At 44.1% G+C, this 22,945-nt stretch overlaps 1 protein-coding gene across 1 annotated transcript in view; it reads right to left on the bottom strand.

Moving 5' to 3' along the window:
* LOC126457868 (myosin heavy chain, non-muscle-like) overlaps positions 1-22,945 on the bottom strand; it is a 285,711-nt gene that overhangs the window by 127,955 nt on the left and 134,811 nt on the right. Inside the window, 1 exon segment of the mRNA XM_050094524.1 lies at positions 10,337-10,493. Coding sequence (XP_049950481.1) covers positions 10,337-10,493 — 157 coding nt within the window.

The raw sequence follows: 22,945 nt of genomic DNA, 5'->3' as shown, positions 1-22,945 counted from the left end.
TCTTGTTTTAAGTAGTCGTGTGTGTCGTAAAATAGAAAGTTCAGAATCAATCTATGTATGGTGTAAGAGTGGTGGTTCTTTAGGTAATGATTGTGCTGTACAAGGAGAGGTTATGTTTTATTATTGTAATGTTTGACCAGAATAAACGTTTTATTATATTTATTATGTTTTTTATTTTATAATAATACCTACACATTGATCTTCCGAAAGAAGAGAGACCACGGATTCAAACACAGAACACAGGAAGTTGGCCGTGACGTCGGGTGTTCATCGAAGGCAAACTGTCTATCTGGAGTGAGGGAAATGTGATAGAATATACATAAATGATCTGACGCATAAAGTAACCACTAATTTGCGCTGGGGACGCTGTAGTATGCGTGGAAGTATCGTCGTTGAGTGACTGTAGGACACAAGATGACCTAGAATATTTATTAGGCACGATAATGGCAGCTGGCTCTAAATGTAAACCAACGCAGTTGAGTTGGGAAAATAATCCTGCAATGTTTGAATACAGTGTTAGTTGTATACTGCTTGACAGAGTCACGGAGACTGAATATCTAGACGTAACGTTGCAATGCTATATGAACTGGAACGACCATGTAAGGTCGGTAGTACGAAAAGCGAACGGTCGACCTCCGTTTCTTGAAAGAATTTTAGGGAAGTGTTGCTCATCTATAACGAAGATCACGTACAGTGGGATCCCACCGAGTCGGAGTAATGTAAGACATCGAAGCAAATCAGAGGCGTGTTGCTAAATTTGTCAAATTAACATGAGAGTGTTAGGGATATGCTTCGTGAACACAAATTCGAATCTCTGAAGAGAAGACTACATTCTTTTTCGCGACACTACTAAGATTTTTCCGGTACTACAGCCCATGAAGAGCCCGGATCATGTCGACCAGATGTTTCCAACAGTTCTCTCTTGACGTCGTCAGCCTTCTCCAGTTCCGTACTCCTACCTTTGTAAAATCTCTCTCTACATTCGATACAGAAACCTCGGGCATATGAAACTAGGTGGTTGCTCGCACGTCTGCAGATCCCGAGCGACCCTACAAAGCGTACAGCAAAAGCACGCCTACAATTTAAAACTCTGTTTTCTCAAAAACTTAATTGTTGCATCTCTTTGTTTACGTACGTTGAAAGTCTTAGTCGTGCCCTACACACACTGTCAATATGAATGTTGGTACTGTCTAATTGTAAGATTTGCAGCCACTACAGGGTCGCAAATTCAATGCACGCTAGCACGGTCGACAACCGGATTTGCTTCATAGAGTGCTCGATTCCTTGAGCTGAAGGGATGAGAAATGTAATATCAGGGACACATGTTGATTTTTTCTTTATTTCGATGAGTTAAGACCTTTCCAAATAATCAATACTTCATATGATTAGTCAAATTCTTCATATTTGTTTCGATATCACTTCCTACTAATAAATAGTACTGGCGTCTTATCAGAAGCTGCGGCGGTGAGTGGTCCATCCTTGTTCAGTAGGGCACGCAGTGTATCTCCAGTTTTCAAGGTTTTTGGCGTACACTGCACACAACTACAGGTGTGTCAGGTGTTGCGAAGAGGAGTAAAGGAGGAAACGGGGGCGGCGTGTTGTGCAATGTGTTAGCAATATTTTACAGGAGGCGCGAGCCGAATGCAGCAGACGCACCACGTGAGAGAGAGTAGCAGGACAGGGCAGGGCTGGGTTCTGCAGCGGCGCCTTCTTTAGGCTCGCGGCTCGCAGACTCCACGACTCGCGGCTGCCGTAAAAGGGACCGCGTCGCGAAAGCTCCATACCGGCTGCTTCATCAGTTTGTGAAACTGCAAGCCGTCCGCGAAGAAATATAGCTGGCGGAGAGCGTGCCAGGAAACGAATGAGGCTTCCGTCACGTTCTATCAAATTTAATTGACCGCGAAGAATGGATGACTGCACTGTAGAGCATTTGTCTACTGTCGTACACAGGCAGGACGAGGCAGAAGAAAATTTCTTTCCGAGTCAAGCTCATCACAGTCTTCAAGAGATTACGTCATACTCCATTCATTATGTGTAGATTGGCCGTATTGCGGAACGGTAGTGAGATTCTTACCGATTCTGTAAGATATCTTTACACTGAGGTGACAAAAGTCATGGGAAAGCGATATGCACATATACAGATAGCGGTAGGGTCGCGTGCACAAGGTATAGAAGGGCAGTGCAATGGCGAAGCTGACATTTGTAGTCAGGGTTTCCGACCTGATAATGGTCTCACAACGAGAATTAACAGTCACTGTACGCGGAATGGTAGTTAGAGCTAGACGCACGGGATATTCCAGTTCCGAAATCATTAAGAAATTAAATATTCCGAGATGCACAGTATCAAGGGAGTGCCGAGAATGGCGTATCTCAGGCACTGTCTCTCATCATGGACAGCGCAGTCGCGGACGTCCGTCACAAAGGGACCGAGAGCAGCGGCGTGTGCACAGAGTTGTCAGTGCTAACAGACAAGCAATACTGCGTGAAATACCTGCAGAAATCAATGTGGGACGTACGTCGAGCTTATCCGTTAGGACAGTGCGGCGACATTCGGCGTTAATGGGCTGTGGCATCAGATGGCCAACACGAGTGCCTTTGCTATCAGCACGACATCGCCTGCAGCGCTTCTGTTGGGCTAGAGACCACCTCGGTTGGACCCTAGACGACTGGAAAACCGTGGCCTGGTCAGATGAGCCACGATTTCAGTTTGTAAGAGCTGATGGGAGGTTCGAGTGTGGCCAAGCTACTGACACAAGTTGTCAACAAGGCACTATGCAAACTGGTGGTGGGTCCATAATGGTACGGGCTGTGTTAATGTGGAATGGACTGGGTCCTCTGATTCAAGTGAACCGATCATTGACTGGAAATGGTTATGTTCGGCTACTTGGAGACCATTTGCAGCCATTCATTGACTTAATGATCCCAAACAACGATGGAATTTTTATGTATGACAATGCGCCATCTCACCAGGAAACATTGTCCACGACTGGTTAGAAAGACAATTTGAGGCAATGTTTTGGCCACCTAGATCATCCGCCATTAACCTCATCCAACATTTATAGGACATAATCGAGAGGTCAGTTCGTTCACAAATATCCCGCCTCGACAACACTTACGCGATTGGACGGCTATATAGGGGCAGCATTTCTGCAGGGGACTTCTAACGACTTGTTGAGTCCATTCCATGTCGAGTTACTACACTACGCCGGGCAAAAGGAGGTTCGACACTATATGAGGAGGTATTTCGTGACTGTTGTCTCTTCTTTATTACAAGCACAAACATACCATGCTGCCAGTCATTCTCATATACCAGAGCGGATAACTACCGAACCAGAACATGGACTTTGTGGATGTTTTCATAATGCGCCAAATTTATTAAGCATGGCAATCAGGTAACTTATAAGCTTTATGTGGAAGTCCGTTAGAGAGAGAACGTTTAATATTGACATTAATTGTTACATAATAACTTACAGTACAACATAGAACGACTGATGGAGCAGTGAAGCTGACGCGAAGACGCCAGACGCGAAGATTCACAAAATACGGTGAGGTTACTCCAACTACGGGAGCCAACGAAGTCGATCATCGTAAAGGAATGTAGTACGCTAATATGAATGTCGCGGTAGAAAGTATCCGGACACCCCTACCTACTGCGAAATTCACCACTAGATGTAATGAGAAGCGGACCGACCAGTATAAAAGGAGGCGGGGAGTACTGCATTGTCATTAGAGCAGCTGTAACCGCAGAACAGGGCCGGTCAGGAGTGTTCGACTTCGGAGTCGACTAGTCATTGGATGTCTCCAGAGTAGCTAAGCAAACATCATGGACACTACAAACGTACTGAAGTATCCAAGGAAGCCTGTTGTGATTGTGAAGTGGAAACGAGAAGTAGCAGCCACAGCTAAACCAAGACGAGAGAGAGCTCATGTCCTGATCGACAGGGACTATCGAGCATCTTGGAGGGTGGTTGTTGAGAGCAGCATGAAGTTAGCGGAAGGAATCACTCTTCCGTCTACAAAGGGGTAATCAACTTTTTCACCTACCGCTCACTTTTGTATCTCTTTTGGCAGTAAAATTTTCTAACTAGCTACCGATTTCACAGTAATACTGATTTATAAAACAGGAAAGTAACTTCATATAATTTATAATGCCGAGTTACAGCAAGGTAAAGCATATAATAATTACTTGCCAGTTATTTTATATCAAAATTTTATTAAAATCTAATGAAAATGTTTTTCAAAACCCCTGCCGCCCACCATGAACGCTGGAACGCTCACTAGTGGGCGATGGTGACCAGGTTGACCACCACTCATCTAGCGCTATGACTGTGCGTAGGCAGTGAAGTCCTGCTTGATGGGGAGAGACGTGCTTTTGCTTCTGGTAGCGTCAAAGGCAAGCCGCAGCGCGGACGAAAGGAAACAACAGGAAACGTGTGCCGCCAACACTCTGCTGAGCAATTTCCAATGAAATTCATTCAGAAACAGCAGCTGCACGTGAATACCGCAGTTAACAATGTATGGCCACATTAAAAAATAATTTGAAAATTAAAGGATTTAGAGAGACGTTTATGAATTAATTATCTGACAACAAAATGGAGCTGAGGGTTGCTATCCACCATGCTTCGTTATAAATTACAAAGGCCGTATTACACTCAACTGTTCCATTGCAGCTCACACAGAGGAATTCGGCTTTCACACAGGAAAAATAAAAAAGGATAAAGAAAAAAAATATTACGAGCAAGAGTTGCAAAAGGAACCTACCTTACGTTATGATATGAAACGAGATGCTACCACGAGTCCTGTTTTTCTTGAGAGCTACATGAATGGGAACACTTATTTGCAGATGTTGCCAACATGGTTAATGTCCCACCTTGGAGACGAGGGAATCGTACATTGTGTGTAGCTACGTCAGGATGGAGCTCCAGTACTCTTAACAGTTCAGGTGCGTTATATCCTTGATTAACAATTTCCAGGACGCTGGACTGGGCGTGGAATAATGCCACTCCCTCCCTAGTCTGGAATCAAGGATGCGTCAAACGAAACTTACTCTCTTTAACAGTTGTTTCGACACGAAGCAACTGCTTCCTGGTATGTTATTCTTCAAAAATGTCGCACGTAAGGTATTCCATTACTTGTCCAATAAAATTCCCAGGAGTTACAATGTTTATAACGTATTTACGGAAGAATTTTTTTAAATGACGATTAAATCGTTTGAAAAGTTAATTTAGAGTTACTTGGAACATTTCTCAACGAGATTAGCACGGAGAATACCTTTCTTGTTTGCTCCTACAAGCTTTTTTCACAGTAAAATCCAAACAAATCAACGACGGAATTCACAAACGCCTAGTAGTGCGAAGAATACTAAAAGAATTGTCCCCTCTCACAATGTGTATATCGTAACTACAGCACTATTACAGCGCTGTTGCAACTACTCTCGTGTCGAAATTTAAAGCAACAAACCCCTATTTCCCCGTTCTGTCTGTAATCCACGATATAATGATATTAACTGTCAACCAGATGCCCGTACGGTCGTGTACTGCACGGAAGATGCATTCCGATCAACGAATAACCATACCAACGATACGGCACGGCACCTATGAAATGAGGTAGTGTTTGCCGGGTAGTCCCACATCCACAACAGCTGTGTACATAGTCACAGACGGTGCTGTACGGCACAGAGAAGATGCCTACCAGAGTCCCTGCGGTGGAGGGCCATAGAAAGAAAGGAAGCAAGACAGTCGCAAACTGATATGGCCCGAAGGCTCGATTTGAATCGTTCTGTTGTTTCTCGGATGTGGTAACAGTTTAGGGAGACCGAAACTATATCCTGAAGAGAAGGGCAGGGCCGTCCACGTGTGACTTCAGTAGAGAGGACAGTTATTTGGCTGTAAGGGAACGATATTACGACCTTACAAGGGAACCTCTCCATCGCACCCCCCTCAGATTTAGTTATAAGTTGGAACAGTGGATAGGCCTTGATAAACTGAACACAGATCAATCGAGAAAACAGGAAGAAGTTATGTGAAACTATGAAAAAAATAAGCAAAATATACAAACTGAGTAGTCCATGCTCAACATAGGCAACGTCATGGATAATATGAGCGCAGGAGCGGCGCGGTCCCGTGGTTAGCGTCAGCAGCTGCGGAACGAGAGGTCCTTGCTTCAAGTCTTCCGTCGAGTGATATAATTTTTTATATAATCAACTTCGCTCTCCAAAATTCCAGGACATGTTCAGATTTGCTTGGACATATGCAGGATTTGACGGTCTACAAACGAAAAAAATTGAAAACGTTAAAAACATATGTTTCGACAGAGCACAGGGAAAACTGTGCGACTGTGAAACTGTTGCATTCATTTGTTGCAGTTTATGTGACAAACTCTTATGTTTTCATCACTTTTTTGGGAGTGATTATCACATGCACAAGAAAACCTAAATCGGGCAAGGTAGAAGAATCTTTTTACCCATTCGCCAAGTGTACAAGTTAGGTGGGTCGGCAACATATTCCTCTCATGTGACGCACATGCCGTCACCAGTGTCGTATAGAATATATCAGACGAGTTTTCCTGTGAAGGAATCGGTTGACCTATGACCTAGCGATCAAATGTTTTCGGTTGCCATTGGAGAGGCACGTCCTTTCGTCTACTAATCGCACGGTTTTGCGGTGCGGTCGCAAAACGCAGACACTAAACTTATTACAGTGAACAGAGAAGTCAATAAACGAACGGACAGATCATAACTTTTCGAAAATAAAGGAAGTGAACTTTTCACTCGAGGGGAGACTTGAACCAAGGACCTTTCGCCCCACAGCTGCTCACGCTAACCACGGGACCACAGCGTCCTGCGCTCACATTCTCATTGATGTTGCATATCCTGCGCATGAACTACTCAGTTTGTACATTTTGCTTATTTTTTTCGTAGTTCCACAAATTCTTCCTGTTTTCTCGATTGATCTGTGTTCAGTTTTTCAAGGCCTATCCACTGTGCCAACTTATAACTAAATCTGAGGGGGGTGCGATGGGGAGGTTCCCTTGTTAGTAATGTACGGCAACTGGCATGTGAGCTCATAGCATCCACTGGACGTGTCTTATCGGGGCAGACGGTGTGCAGAAGGCTTCAGCAGAGTTGCCTTTATTGTCGAAGAGATGCTGTATGTCTACCTCTGACGCGTCTTCACAGAAGGAACCGTCTGAAGTGTAGTCATCAGCGAGCCATCTGGACGGTCGAACAATGACCCCAATGCTGTTTTCGCAAATAGTCCCAATTAAGTCTGGAGAGCGATTCTCGACGGATTCGCATGTAGAGGGAACGTGGAACACTATTTCGAGACCCAATCTGGAAAGAGACCGATATCGAGGAATATCCCTAATGGTGTGGGCAGTGATTATGTTGATCACTAGAACACCTTTTCATGAAATTGTATGAATGAATCAGCAATGTTTCACTGCTGTAAGGTATCGTGGCGAAATCTTGGAACGTGACCTGCAGTTGCTGCGAGGTGCTGTGGGCCCAGACGTGGTAGTGATGGACGATAACGCTCCTCATCGAGCACACAGGTGGTTGATGTTTTCTTGGAAATGGAAGATATTGCACGCATGTCGCGGCCTGCTCGCCCTGCCGATTTGAATCCGGTAGAGCACCTCTGGGATGCAGTAAGGTGACGGCTTGCATCACGTCGGCATCCACCAACCACACTCCAAGACTGCGAGCAGCTCTGCAGGAAGAATGGGCGTTACTGCCTCAACATAAGACTGATCACATCATTCCCAGTATGCCTCGTCGTTGCCAGGCCTGTGGTGCTGCCAGAGGTAGTCACACCCCATACTGAGCACATTAACCAGTTGTCGGAAATGTGTGTGCAAATCCGTCAAGTTGGAGAAAACGAAGAACATTTTTGTCTACCGTTATGCATGTTGCAGGTGTTTGCATTCTGTATTCATTACATTGTTTCTGCTTTACTATCACCTGTTTATACTGTTTTGTGGCAAAATAAACGCAACCTTGCAAAATTTCCTTTTGTTTCTTTAATTTTGGACACCAGTGTATAATGTGAACAAGAAATGTGTTTTTTGAAGAATAACTTTCAATTGCCGAAGTCCGGAAAACCAAGCCTTTTAACAGAATGGTGATTGTCTTCTCTGTAGTGAGAATGTTGAAATGTTTGCTGATCGACTCTCAGCGACAGTTACTGGCGGCAAGTGATAAGCTTTTTAACAATGCGTCAATCGCGCCACAGAGGCACTCGAAACTATCCGTCCAAAGTCGAAATCCAACAATTAACTGTTTCAGCACAGAACCCTGGCACACATCTACATTTGTCTTGAGGAACCCACGTTGTAATATTTGCCTTCAATATTGGTTCTATAAAATTATACAACAGTGTTTCGAAGAACCCTGTGTTCCTTCCAACCAATCTAGTTTCAGTTTCATGAACGTCTCTAAGACACTTCCATATGGGCCACCGCACAGATCTTTTACGACCGACAGCGCGCATGTTTTTTTCTTTTTTCTGCGTCAGCTGTCAGACCAACTTTCTTACTTTTCCAAACAATGGAGCAGTACTCTAGAGTTGGTTGCACCATCAGATGCGCCGTAGATTGCTTGAACTCTTCCCTTAAATCTGCTCTCCATTCGCCACCTGTACTACTGATTACACGTGCTCATTCTATTACATACTGCGTCATATCTGTTACCACCAGGTATTAAATCAGAGTATAAGGGTCCGAAAGTTTACCACTAAAATCATCATCGGCTAGTCTTTCGTGATTATTTAGCTGCAGTAGGCTTCATAGTTCTTAAACAGCGTCCGCTTATCCGCGGTCTGGGAAGTTGTGGGAGTGTCACGTTCGGTCATCGAGAACGAAGTGTATAGCCGCAAACGCACCAGTTGCCATATAGCTACGCAATACGCTGCAGAAAGCTATTTCTCAGCGACTCATTATCGGACACGAATAGAGGAACCAAATCGTTGGTATAAAATGCAGCTTACAACAGAGTAATATTAGTTTTAAGAACTTTGGGACGATCTTCGAGTAAACGTGAATGAATTAACTAATTACCATTAAGGAACTGGAGCACATACTCTGTGTATACGCCTCCTCGGCCAGGATGCACAAATTGCAACAGCAGTACGCAAATGCTCCAGAGTCTCTCATACCAGCACGATAAAAAAAAATTCGCTAAACCATGCCTTTGGGTGGCGCTCGACTCTCGAGTCGGTTCGAATCCTGTTGGTGAATGAAATTTTCACTGCTAGTATTTGGCCGGTACGGGGAAGGGGGTTGATGGCGTGAAGCCCTGAGCCCCAGTCTTTGAGGTAATGTCCTGGATTAAATTCCAAACCTCTCCCCAGTGCCTCAAAGTGAGGGCACGTAACATTGTTGATTAAGCTGGGCGGCCCACTTGGTGCTATTCGAGGGCAGTGGCCCATGTTTCAGCATCGAGTTTCGTCCCCTCCCTTCCCTTCATCCATAACACAAACCCAACACTACACTGTAAAAGCTGTGATCACAATTATCCACGAGACACGGATACACCCTCTACATTTTATAACAAAACGGAGGAAGACAACAGCAAACCACCTCCACTAGCACCTAGCCAAGAACGTCGATTCAGGATTCCTGTATCTGCTTCCCTATGCTCATTCCCTGAGTATGGGATTACTTTTACTTTTGATGTACTCGATACCTTCAAATAAGTAAACACAAATTACTCTTCTTGTGCGGCTCTTGTGGTTTGGTGCTGCATACCTTTGACATCCTGCGAAGTGCCAAGCGTGTAGACTGTTCGAAAGTTAAGTGTAACGTCATGCTGGTATTACCAATCAACAGAGGAAAGGCAAGGGTGAATCGCAACAGACCAGTGTGCAAGTAGCCATACTTTTTTTCCTTTACTTCCTCTGACGTTGTCTTGCCTCTTGCCCCTCGTTCTTGTGGGCAACACCGTAAGTTTTAGAATTTAACCAGGATGACAAAAACAACTTTATTATCAGGGTCTGCAGGCTCCTCCACATCACAAAACTCCGTATTCTTTCCATGACTAATTCAATTGTCGGTTTTCAAAGATGGAATTCGAGCTGTGTTCCGTTAGAAACGAATTTCACGACAAACGCAATTTGACGTACTCAGTAGTTAGAAAGGAAGCAATACTGTCACGATTAGCAGTCATTAGATGGGCAAGCGCGTTGTTCCAATGTCGGATATTCATGTCAAGTACCGTTCTTAGCCGAGTACACGCCCACTTGCGCACTCGTCATCCAGCTAGTCCTCCTGAGGTGGAGCCAACAGGTATGGGGAAGTTTAGTTTACCGTACGGTCGCCGCATGCGGCGCGTACTCACCCTGCAGCATGGAGCGGTATGCAGTGTCGGTGATGGCGAAGACGTGTGGCGGCACCTCGTGCCTCTTGATGCCCTTGTAGCGTTCCATTATCTTCTCCGTGTAGATCGGCAGCTTCTTGTACGGGTTCACCACCACGCAGAACAGTCCCGAATACGTCTGCAACAACCATCAGAGCCATTACCCCACGGCACTGCGCTGGCAGCGGCTGTGACTTACCGTGGTAAATTATACAGCGAGGGCAACCCTCGCTCAATTTCACTCCTAGCTCCTCGTTAGTATGAGCAGAATAGGAGTATCACGTCCGCTGCCACCCTCTTTCCCCACGTCTAAAAGCACAATGCAGGAATCGCACTGTAGGCCCCTATGTTTTCTGCGTCTTGCTCAATGCTGAGAACGGGAATGGAACCTCGTATACTAGGGTACACCTCGCACAAATACGGCGTTGATGCCAATGAAACGTTGCTTTCATTATTGCAATGTCTGTTCCGTAAGATCTTAAACATCGACACTGCCTAAGAAAACCTTGATTCACACGACCTTTTGAAGTAATGGTGCTGTGTGTGTTTCGTCCAAAGAGAGAAAGTGGAATAAACCGCTGCCAAAAATTTTATTCATTTGGAAATTGGTCCACATTTTGAAAGAGTTTTGCCCTGTAGTTTCTACTCTTAAATGCAATTAAGTAACTAAATACTAAAACGAACTACAAAAACCTATAACTACTTTCTCAACAACACGTGTTAGCTGTGTTAGAGTTGACTTCTCAAAGGCATGCGTCTGTCTGTTTCCACGTCGAGTGTTTGAAGGGACAACATGGGAAACTCCCAACATCTTACACGGCGAGAAAGAAGGTTCTAGAATCTAACATAACACGATTCAGATATGAAATAAAGACCTTCCGATGATGACACAGATTTCCTGTGACATGTTTGCGTACAGCAGCTTAGAGATAGCTCCGCTTTGAAGACCGAGGCGGTTTCTTACTATAACTGCCCTCGTAATGCCTAACTGAAAAACAGCGCACTAGGCAACGCTTGTTGCTTGTTCCTCAAAATTCCGTTTTTCAGGTGTGTATGGCTAATGGCCAACGTTTTAGTTGCGTAAAAAAAAAAAAAAACTTTTGAAGTTCATAGCCTTATAACAGGTCGCATTCTGTTATTAAGAGCAGAAGAAACGAGAATCGCGACTTGCTTAAAATTTAGAAGAGAGGTGACAACAATCGCAGAACAGAAGTAATTATGAAGAAACATTACAACGGAGCTATCAAAAGCACACTGGGGCACAGGTGAAGAAATCTTTCTTAATCCAGAAGAAAAACTGGTAGCGCTTCAGGTGCGGCGCTAAGTAGTACGGCATGAAACAGCCTACTGAAATGAACAGGTTCGTGGAAGAACCTTAACAGAACGACACTTCGGAGGGGACGCCTGCTGCAACATCCAAGAATAGTCAGCTTGGCACTCGGAAGAACAGCAGAGGGAGGAAGGAAAGGTTTAGGGCTGACAAACTGCAACCCGATTTGTAGTAGTCGGCAGTAATGGACAGCTAGCGGGCTGCAGTTCACCAATAGTATTCCGGCATTTAATGCTCCTACTGTAGTTCACTTTCGCTGCGTAACACATTGTGATTATCAGTTCCTCATAACTGGGAACTATTCTGCGTGTGAAAATTTCTCTTATTTTAACAAAGAACGTAACTCCGCCTTAAACAGAATTAAGAACAGATATTTGAAATGCTTAGAGATGCTACACAGACCAATACTATCAGTGAATTCCACATTTTTGTAGGAGTGGAGACTTAACTGATGATTCTATGGCCGCGGAGAGCGGTGCGTCGTCGCGGCTGCCTGCAGCTCAGATTTAGATTAGTTGGCGACTGACGTTTAAGATCTAGGCTATGGCTGTGCGATCGAGTCTGAATTCGATCTTCTTTTCGACTTCATTGTTGAACCCGATGTTAAAAAAGAATTTATAGAATGCCTTAAAAAACAATACGTAAGTACATCAAATGTTTATTATCAGTCAAGACAAAAATATTTAACGTTACATCTAAAGTTTGGTCTACTCACATGGGAAAAAAAAACTAATTCTGTGAGATGTTTCTCCTTCACTCTATAGAGGAGTTGTTTTCTTCAGTCCAGAGACTGGTTGGATGCAGCTCTCCATGTTACTCTATCCTGTGCAAACTGCTTCATCTGCCAGTACCTACTGCAACCTACATCCTTCTGAATCTGCTTAGTGTATTCATCTCTTGGTCTCCCTCTACGATTTTTACCCTCCATGCTGCCCTCCAATACTAAATTGGTGATCCCTTGATGCCTCATAACATGTCCTACCAACCGATCCCTTCTTCTGGTCAAGTTGTGCCACAAACTTCTCTTCTCCCCATTTCTATTCAATACCTCCTCACTACTTATGTGATCTACCCATATAATCTTCAGCATCCTTCAGTAGCACCACATTTCGAAAGATTCTATTCTCTTTTTGTCTAAACTATTTATCGTCCACGTTTCACTTCCACATATGGCTACACTCCATACAAATACTTTCAGAAACGACTTCCTGACACTTAAATCTATACTCGATTTTAACAAATTTCTCTTCTTCAGGAACGCTTTCCTTGCCATTGCCAGTCTACATTTTATATCCTCTATACTTCGACCATGATCAGTTATTTTGCTCCCCAAATAGCAAAACTCATTTACTACTTTAAGCGTGTAGAGTTGTTATCGCCTGCTTTTGAGAAGTCGTTCAGAAGCTGACGTTGTGGCTACATCATTTAGGAGTAATTTTTGTAGGTTCTTACTAGCAGTACCGATAATGTGGTTCGATAATAGTTGTTGGAAGACATAGAAGTCGATCTTTCAGATGTTAACTGATCTACAATGAAAGATCCGCTTCTATTATAGTTTACGAAATTGCATAATAAAAGAATAATTTGCAACGTTCACTCTATAAATCGAATTTGGTTTAGCTGTTTCCCCTGTAATGTATCGACGTGTTGTCCATCCTCACTGACGCTAGTCTGAAAAGCCTCAAACAAATCCTTGACTGTTTCAAATACCTTCGAACGTGCTGAAGCATCTTGACAATAGAGGTTCTTGAAGGCAGGATCGATCAAAGTTGATATGGCTAACAGGTTGACACGTTTAGTTAGTAATACGTTATTTTCTGATTTTTGTTATGATGCTAATCTCCAGTCCCTACAGTCTGTATGGGCTGCATGTCGGGCATTTCGACAGTCAACATACGAACTATTGGCTTTACTTTACTGCTTGCAACGTACTTTCCTACGCAGAAAGAGATTCGTTTAAATGGCACTAAAATTGTTGACACTGCTGATTAGCAGCCCGGCTTTTGCCTTTAACATTCATGATGCGATATTTCAAAGGCTTCCGTGTCAATAATGAAACATCGATGATCATCGAACATCACCACACTATAGAGCAAGCGAAATAGACTACGGAGGATGCTGCGCGTAGTAGTTACGTAGAGATGAAGCAGAAGATGGAGGGATGTGTTTCGGCCAGTGCTGCGTTTGGCGTTAGTTCTGCGGCGTGCGTGGCGCCTGCGAAACTAGGCCGCCGTGTGCCGGCGTCTGGCGCCAGTCCTCATATGGCGCGCCGTTAATGACCGTCATTACCGAGATTTACGCCCACCAATTAACTGGAAAGCGTTACTGTTTGGCGGGCAAAAAGGCCCAGAAAGATCAAACGCGGCGATAGCCCGCCGGGAGGAGAGCTGATTGATAGCGGATCTTGTGCGCTTTCACTGCCCGCCGCCGCGGCGCGCCGCTACAGCTCCATTGGCGGCCGTCTGAACCTTGGAGGCCTGTTTTATTCGAACGATGCTCGTCCGAGAATAACGAGGCCCGTAACTGTCCACTTCTACTGAGTGGAGACGAATATACACAGAACCATTCGGTTAAACCGACGAGATTGTGTGTGTTCCGGTAGGCAGAAGTACAATCAGTCAGGCTACATATACATGCACATCCACAATCTGCAAACTAGGGGCTGGCGGTTACTGCAGAAACGACCGGTTTTCGCTTATCTCGGTTCTTTCCAACGCCGATTTAATCTGAGTGTAAAAACTGCTCAAAGTAAGCGATATCTGAAATAACCGATTTTCGAGTTTTATTCGTATTATTTTCTGTAATAAACATATAAATCGAACAAAGATTGAAAAAATTTGACTGCCTCAGTTTTAAAATACATAGAATCAAAACAATAAATTAAATACGCAAATAAAACTTCTCCGTCCACTGTTCGCGGCTTTTCTCGAAAAGCAATAAGTGGCTACAAAAAATAAAAATAAAAGAATCACCATTACTCTCCTACTGATTCTATTTTTTTTTAAACTCTCTCAAAAATCATGTCAACGAGAATCATACTACAACTTGGGCAATAGCAATAGACAGTGCTAAATGGTGAAAACTGAAGTCGATGAACACTGCTTTTCGTATTAATTTGTCAATTTTCAATCAAGGCGTACAAGCAAATAGAGACATATTACGTAGATACGAGCAACATTAGCTGCTTTCAAGCTGAACTCTCAGGTTCTAAGTTTTCTTCTTGCTGTGGCTCGTCCTGTTCCTGATCTTTTAAAGCAGATGGAGCATTGTACTTCATTGGTGCCGCATTTCATTTCACAAAATACGAGGGTCAGTCAAAAAGTAATGCCTCCTATTTTTTTTTCTACGTTTAATTGTCAGGAAATTTAAATGCAATTACATAGGTTGAAAACCACAACATTGAGGATCATTTTGTCATTTTTCAATGTAATCTCCGCCCATCTCTACAGTTTTGGTCCATCTTTGAACAAGGGCATGTATCCCAGCACGGTAAAAATCACAGCTCTGCTTCCTAAGCCATTGACGCACGGATGTTTTGACGGCCTCCTCATCTTCAAAATGAATCCCACGATGAGCTTCTTTTAGTGGCCCGAACAGATGGAAGTCTGATGGTGCCAGGTCAGGGCTGTATGGGGGATGAGGCAAAACTTCCCATCCAATTTTGACAATCTCGTCAGAGGTGTGACGACTGGTGTGTGGTCTTGCATTGTCATGCAAAAGAAGAACATCTGCCATTGATTTTGTTGGGCGAACTCGCTGAAGACGTGCTTTAAGTTTGTTGAGGGTTGTGACGTATTGAACAGAATTTATTGTGCATCCCTGCTCCAAAAAATCAACCAGAATCACACCCTCTGTATCCCAGAAAACTGTTGCCATAACTTTCCCTGCCGATCGCACAGTTTTGAATTTTTTCTTCCTCGGCGAGCTTGTGTGACGCCACTCCATTGACTGCCTCTTTGATTCGGGTTCAAAAAAATGCACCCATGTTTCGTCCCCGGTCACAATTTTTTTCAGAAACTCATCTCCCTCCAAACGGAAGCGCTGCAAGTGTTGGGAGGCTATTGTTTTCCTTGCCTCTTTATTCTGATCGGTTAACATTCTTGGAACCCACCGTGCACAAACTTTTGAGTACCCCAATTGTTTAATAATCGTGATCACACTGCCTTTACTAAGAGAAATAATGCGACACACTTCATCTGCAGTCACCCGACGGTCACCACGAATGATGTCATCAACTTGCTGAATGTTGTGTGGAGTCACTGCACTCACCGGCCTGCCGCTCCGCTTTTCGTCAGTCAACGGTGTTTGCCCTTCAGCTTCCTTACAACGACGAACCCATCGTCTAACAGTGCTGACATCCACTGTCACAACACCATACACCTTCTTCAGTCTTTCATGAATGCGTATGGGCGTTTCACCTTCTGCATTCAAGAATTCAATCACACAACGCTGTCTCAAACGAACATCGATGTCGGCCATCTTACAAACTTCTGCTGTGCTGCCACCTGTTGACACAGAAAGTTACTACTGCAGTGGATTGCAGAAGAAGGTTTGAGGAATGGCGCCAAATTCAAATTTTTCACTTAACTTAATTTCTTTAAGTAGAAAAAAAAGTGGGAGGCATTACTTTTTGACCGACCCTCGTACTTCCAGTTTAGGGATGGTGCCATTCTGCAATAGAACTAATGTCCGACGACGACAGCGTGAAACTACGATATACACTAGATGTAGCAAGTCTTACACAAGGCTTGTACATGCGTACCGTTTAATAGGTCACGCCACGTGGTAACAGGTACATTAATGTCTCAGCAATGCTGTACCAATTCTTATGCGAAGTGTTTGTTGCTCGTTTCTGTCGGCATTGTTATTAAAATAGCACTGGTCGCTTTTCGCATTTTCTGTAATAATGCTGTATCTCAAAGTAATGCAAATTTTACAAATAAAAATTACTCTTTTTTAAAAAAGTTCATTTAAAAACCAAAAGTTTTGGCACTGCTGCTATGGCTAACTGATACTTATTTTTTTACTAAAAACGGGGTAAAAAACCTAACACCTGTCGGAACCTGCTATTCAGAACTAAAATACCGAATGGTACATAACATTGTAGCACACATTAAGGTTCCTTCCCGTTCCCTTCGAATACCGACCGCGGTAAGAACTAACTCTCAGATGCCTCCATTCGCGTTGCAATTTGTGTCCTCTTTCATTGACACCTTGCCGAACCGGTACGTAGTGGCTGTAATATATTTCAAGTTTGCTAACTTAATGGTGGTTCTTACTACTACGTAAGCAGACCTTCGCAAGGTATCTCGTAGGTTCCTATGTCCTGCCGGTGGGCCGCACGGCGGTGAGATTCATGGGGTCGAGTACATATGCGTAAAGTTTTATTTTCAATTTTTACATTTCTTACATTGCAAATAAACTGAAATGATGCTAAAGGTATTGTGTTTACCTATTACTATCTTCACGAAAGGCGTGAAAATGAGAGCAATAGAAAATTTCGGATTGCAAATAATTTCTAAGAAAGGACTGTATTTCAGCGTCCGCGAGGAATCTGCAAATAACTTTGCACTATGGGACTTAACTTCTGAGGTCATCGGTCCCCTAGAACTTTGAACTACTTAAACCTAACTAACCTAAGGACATCACACACATCCATACCCGAGGCAGGATTCGAACCTGCGACCGTAGCAGTAGCGCGGTTCCAGACTGTAGTGCCTAGAACCGCTCGGCCACCCCGGCCGACTCCAAGCGGAAAAAAAAAAAAATCAAACTTTATGTACGAAGTACTCGTGTACACCGTATAATGTCCAATTTTTCTTTGCCATTCCTCTTCACGCCTTTGATGAAAATATTAATATTAACAAAATATTGGGCATTTCGGTTTATTTGCAGTATAAGTAACGTAAAAATTGAAAAAAGCTTCCTAAGAGATTAGACTCCAAGACCCTCTGATTACCGTTCTGCACTCTTTCCGCTGCGTCAACCACCGCCTGGCAACACCCCTACGATAAATGGCACACATCTCGCTGGACCAGCGGAAAAAAAAGCCTTTCTCCTCATCGACTGGCGATCTGGAGCGTCCAATTTCGTCAATTTCATTTCTACCCAAGCCCTGCATATACCAAAATTTAGACGAATCGGTGACGACGAGTACGGGCAGACTCCTCTTTACTAGGAGTCATCATTTCGTGAGTGTCCTACTGGAAGATTGAAGCTACTAGAGGAATAACGCGCGTTCATATGGTGCCACCGCCCAAGTGTTCTCGGGAACGTCTTCTGCATCTTAAGCTGCAGACTGCAACTGCAAGTAGGAGCCGTACGCACGCAGCAGATGTTTTTTCCCATCGGCGAGGAAAGAAGCACAAATACGCCGGCGGCCGGGGGTTCGCATTGGATTGTTGGGGAAAGGGTGCGCCGGGGAGGGGGGAGGGACCAGCAGCGACCGGCTCAATACGGCTGGCGTTGAGCTGCGGGCGCTCTGGCCAGCAGATATTAAAACCCGCCCCCGCCGCCGCCACCGCCCTTGCGCTGGCCAGCGGAATGCAGAAACCCGCGTTCCAGCTGCTCACTCGTGACACAGACACCGTGGCCGGCCGCCAGATTTCATCCCACTAAATCTCATTACTCAGCGTCAGGCGACATCTCACTTAAGCTGTCTCGGAATATCAACCGCCCTCTTCTTACCATACTAACCGCTCTATTTCACCTAACTTCATTATTATGCGGCAAGGCGAACTGCAGACTAGGTCAGGTTGATAGCACCGCCGCGTTTACAGGCGAGGCTCTTAACGCACTACACTCCCATACGCCCACGCCCTGCTTAGCCCAACGATTGCAGACCAGCACTTTCGTTTGACAATACTCCTCGCACTATGTCACTTTGCCAACATTTATTCATAGTTCAATGTGACCTAGTGTGTAACTTCGAAAGCTTCAAGAAGCTGTTTACGGATGACTCAGTTTTTCGCTACGATATTCTAGCTTGCAACTCATCTAGACAGAACATGGGGTCCTCGATGCAGAGACTGGCAGTTTACTTTCAGTTTAAACACATGTAACATTCACAGATCGAAAATGGAAAGACCTGTTATTGTTTGAATACACGACTGTCGAACAATCATAGGAAAAAGACGCATCAGTCAAATAGCTGGGAGCGACTTTAAGTAGAATGGCACGTAACAGTAGTTATAGCAAAGACTAATGTCAGATCCAGATGCGCTGGACGAATCCTCGGGAAATGAATTGACCACAAAGAATGTAGCTTACGAAACCCTCGTTCAGCCAGTATCACAGTACTGGTCCTCTGTCTGGAACGTTTACAAGGTAGACTGGAGGGGCAGTGTGTTTCGTCACTGGTCACTTAGTAAATGTGAAAGTGCCAAGGACATGCTCATCCCACCCAGTTGACAGGATCTATGAGAAAGACTTTGTATATTACTGATTTACTGTTCAAATTCCCAGAAAGTATGTTCTTAGAAGAGTCAAGCAATATATTTTTCCAAGACATACCACGAATGAACCATTTTAACTTTAAAACTCTTCTGTTGGTCGGCGTAAAACAATGTGAGATTGTGCGTCTGCCTGTTTACTTCCTTTCCCTAACTAGTCTCATCAAAATCTAGCCATCACCAGTGGGTTTCTTTATTCCAAAACGTGCAACGTTACAAAAATGTTATTACGTGTGTATTGTTTCGTTCCAGATACTGCATTGTATGAATAATTTTAGAACACCTTTCCACTTTTGAGAAACTGCATGGTTTCAAAGTTGCCCTTTTTTTTCATACAGCAATTCATCTGCAACGGTATGAGTGGCTGTTACTAAAAAAATGAAAATATGAAATTACACGAGTCTGTGTTATACTACTGAAACTGAGGTGATATCGTGGATTCAATTTTGGTGGACACTAGGTTGTAACGTGATCTGTCGACTTGTAGTTCGTCTAAAATTCATACAAGTTAATAGGAAGGCATACCAACAAAGGTCCGACGCGCCCACCATTTGCGATTAGGACAGCATATAGGGAAGTGACAGTGGCGCACGAAACATTCTCCGCCACACATCATAAGGTGGCATATGGAGAATGGATGTAAATGAACTCACGACTGGTCTAAATAAACCGCTGGTTGCTTTAATTCTAATGCTTCACTTTTTCGTAACAATTTGATGTTGTATGGATCTTTTTGAAATTCTGTGGCGTCATCGCACGCGCGATGACACTCATTCTGGGGCCTTTTAAAACCAAAGCTCATTCACATACCAATATTTGTCAGACTTCCCTTTCTAGCCTTGAAATCCATTAACGTGCGAAAAAAAGCTACGAAGTTTTAGCAAAGTTGGTGTATCCTTTATGTCCATAATACCGCAGAAATTCAAGCATAATAATGTATTTATCCATATTGTCAATGATATAACCACTGCGTGAACTTGGCTGCTGCTTCCTTTTCAATTCCATTTCGCTCAGCATCGTATTTTTGTTAAAAAAAATGGTTCAAATGGCTCTGAGCACTATGGGACTTAACATCTTAGGTCATCAGTCCCCTAGAACTTAGAACTACTAAAAACCTAATTATCCTAAGGACAGCACACAACACCCAGCCATCACGAGGCAGAGAAAATCCCTGACCCCGCCGGGAATCGAACCCGGGAACCCGGGCGTGGGAAGCGAGAACGCTACCGCACGACCACGAGATGCGGGCTGCTTTTTGTTTCATCACCTTTCGTTTCAGCACCGTCACTCGTTTCTCCTTCTCGTCGCCAATAAACTTAATTACGTTAACAGCAAGCTGCCTCGGTTGCCCGCAAAGACATTTCCGCGATCACTTTCCATGCTTGTACTGCAACGCAACGCGCACTACTCCGTGAGCTGGAACGCGAGTGTACGTAGCACGTTACCAAATTTGCTCTCACGACTGCCACGTTTACGTTTACTACGTCGAATAATACTTAGAGGATTCCTACATGCTAGGGGTGAAAAAGGAGCCTTGCCGGCTACTCGGAGAAGTCTACACTTCCGACTGAAATTTCACCTCTTACTCCGCCTTCAGCAGTTGTCAAGCAGGAACGTCGCCGTAGCTGAAGGTTCATAATTTTAATTCCAAAATTCCGAAATCAAACTTTTTAACAGCAGCCGCAGCAGCAGCAGTGTTGCCACCCGTATACGCTGGGCTTTCTAGGGACGCTGCTACCTCCTGAGCTGCCTCGGTCCACCATTAGCGAACAACGCACCTGAAATACGTTCACCGTGGAAGGATTGTAGGGATTTCTAAGCTCTTCTGTTAAACAGAAACTGGAAACACCCAAGAAACCATATTCAGGTGACGGCTACAGGTTCAAATGTTTCTGAACACTATGGGACTTAACATTGAGGTCATCAGTCCCCTAGAACTTAGAACAACTTAAACCTAACTAACCTAAGGACATCACACCCATCCATGCCCGAGGCAGGATTCGAACCTGCGACCGTAGCGGTCTCGCGGTTCCAGACTGAAGCGCCTAGAACCGCACGGCCACTCCGGACGGCGACGGCTACATGCAGAAACACTCTTTAAATAAATGCTGTGCTTCATTTGCTGTTCAATTATTCTATGAATGAGGCCGTCTGCGGTCGTCAGCGGTTCCAGAAGCCTTAAAATAAATAAAAAACGTAATGAATCAAGAAGTCGCGAAGTGTAAAATTTTCGGACAAAGATATTTACGAAAAAGAATGACAAAATCCTTTTTAAAATGGATATTTAAAATCTTTACACGCTCGTGAATACGAAGAATGTAGGCAACCAAGAACATGAAAGAAGTGTTAATTCAGCGGCCACTACAATACTCGAGATACAAAAAGTTTAGAATCTGAATTGCACAAATGTTTAATGGAAAGAACATTTGATTTGTTAAATTATTGTCCTTCGAAAGACTTCCGGTTTCATTCGTAGCAGGTCTGGTGCTTCAAGCTTTATCTTTCATTACCATTACATCTACATTGTTAACTGTTACCTCCGCCTCCGATTCCGAAGTTTACAAAACAATTGTGCAGCCTCTAACTGAGATTCCTGTAAAACTTAATCCATTACAATCGCGTTACGTTCAAGTTCGTATTGTGTACACACAAGAGAAGTTAGGGCTCATACGAGGCGTACAGACTTCTCTTTCCCCTTCCTCTATTTGCGAATAGAGCAGGAAAGGGAATGACTAGTGGTAGTAGTGGTAGCAGCAGTAGTAGTAGCAGCAGCAGCAGCAGCAGTAGTACAAGGTACCCTCCGCCATGTACCGTACGTCGTCTTGCGAGTACGTAAGTGTATATGGGTCACGTGATCAGTGGCCTTTAGCAAAACAATTGTCCAATTTCGACGTTTTGAATCTTTAGAATTTCTTTTTAATGCTCGGGTCATTAAATTACTTGCAGGAAGTTTGTTTTTGGCATCAAGCTGCATTATTATTTGAAGGTTGTTCTGAAATATTATGGGTGTGTTAGCAGCGTCAGTGAGACAAAAAAAGGGCACAGTTATCTGTGACAGAGCACGGCGCGGCGCTGGACGGAACCGCGCCCGACCCGACAGGATGTGACGGTGTGGCCGGTGTTATCTGTTTACCAAAGCCGCCTTGCGGCCGCCGTGTCTTCCCGCGTTGCGTACGTTTCCCGGAAACTACAAGTACGGAGTTTTAAAATCCTGGTGCCCGCTCCCAGTTTCTACGAACATCTACTCACGCACGGAAACTACCAAAATACAACTACGTCAACAACGGCGAGAATTGCAGCCCTGTTAGCCCTACACATATCTTAGAAACTCCTGAAAAACGAACGAACCACCTAGGTCACAAAAATCATTACGAACCACGTATGTCAGAAATTTGTCTTTCACCACCCAGTCGAACAGGCGGGATTAAAAAAAGTCTCAGTGCAACTGATCATACCCAAGCAGCGTGCACACCGGTAGAGAAATGTACGGAGTATAGCATCCCATTTCACATAACCTTCACACACTGCCGGCAGGTGTTCGACTAGCTCGAAACTTGAGCGTTTGCTATGGATTTACCAACTCAGTCCGTTAAATTTACGAGAAAGCCTCTCAACGTGTAAAATTAAGGAGCGCTGAATCACTGGAAAGGTTTCCGCGAGAAGAGGCATAACACAAGGCGACACTATCTCACCCAATTTATTCACCCTGGCTCTCGAGAATGTGTTCAAGGGTCCATTGTGCGGACAGAAACGTATCATCATGGAAAACGTCTCGACCATCCTTATTTTTGAATTCTCGGATCACTTAAC

This window comes from Schistocerca serialis, chromosome 2 (assembly GCF_023864345.2).
Source record: "Schistocerca serialis cubense isolate TAMUIC-IGC-003099 chromosome 2, iqSchSeri2.2, whole genome shotgun sequence".
NCBI lineage: Eukaryota > Metazoa > Arthropoda > Insecta > Orthoptera > Acrididae > Schistocerca > Schistocerca serialis.
Note: the sequence above shows the minus strand (reverse complement) of the source record. Positions and strands in the feature narration are given on the sequence as shown.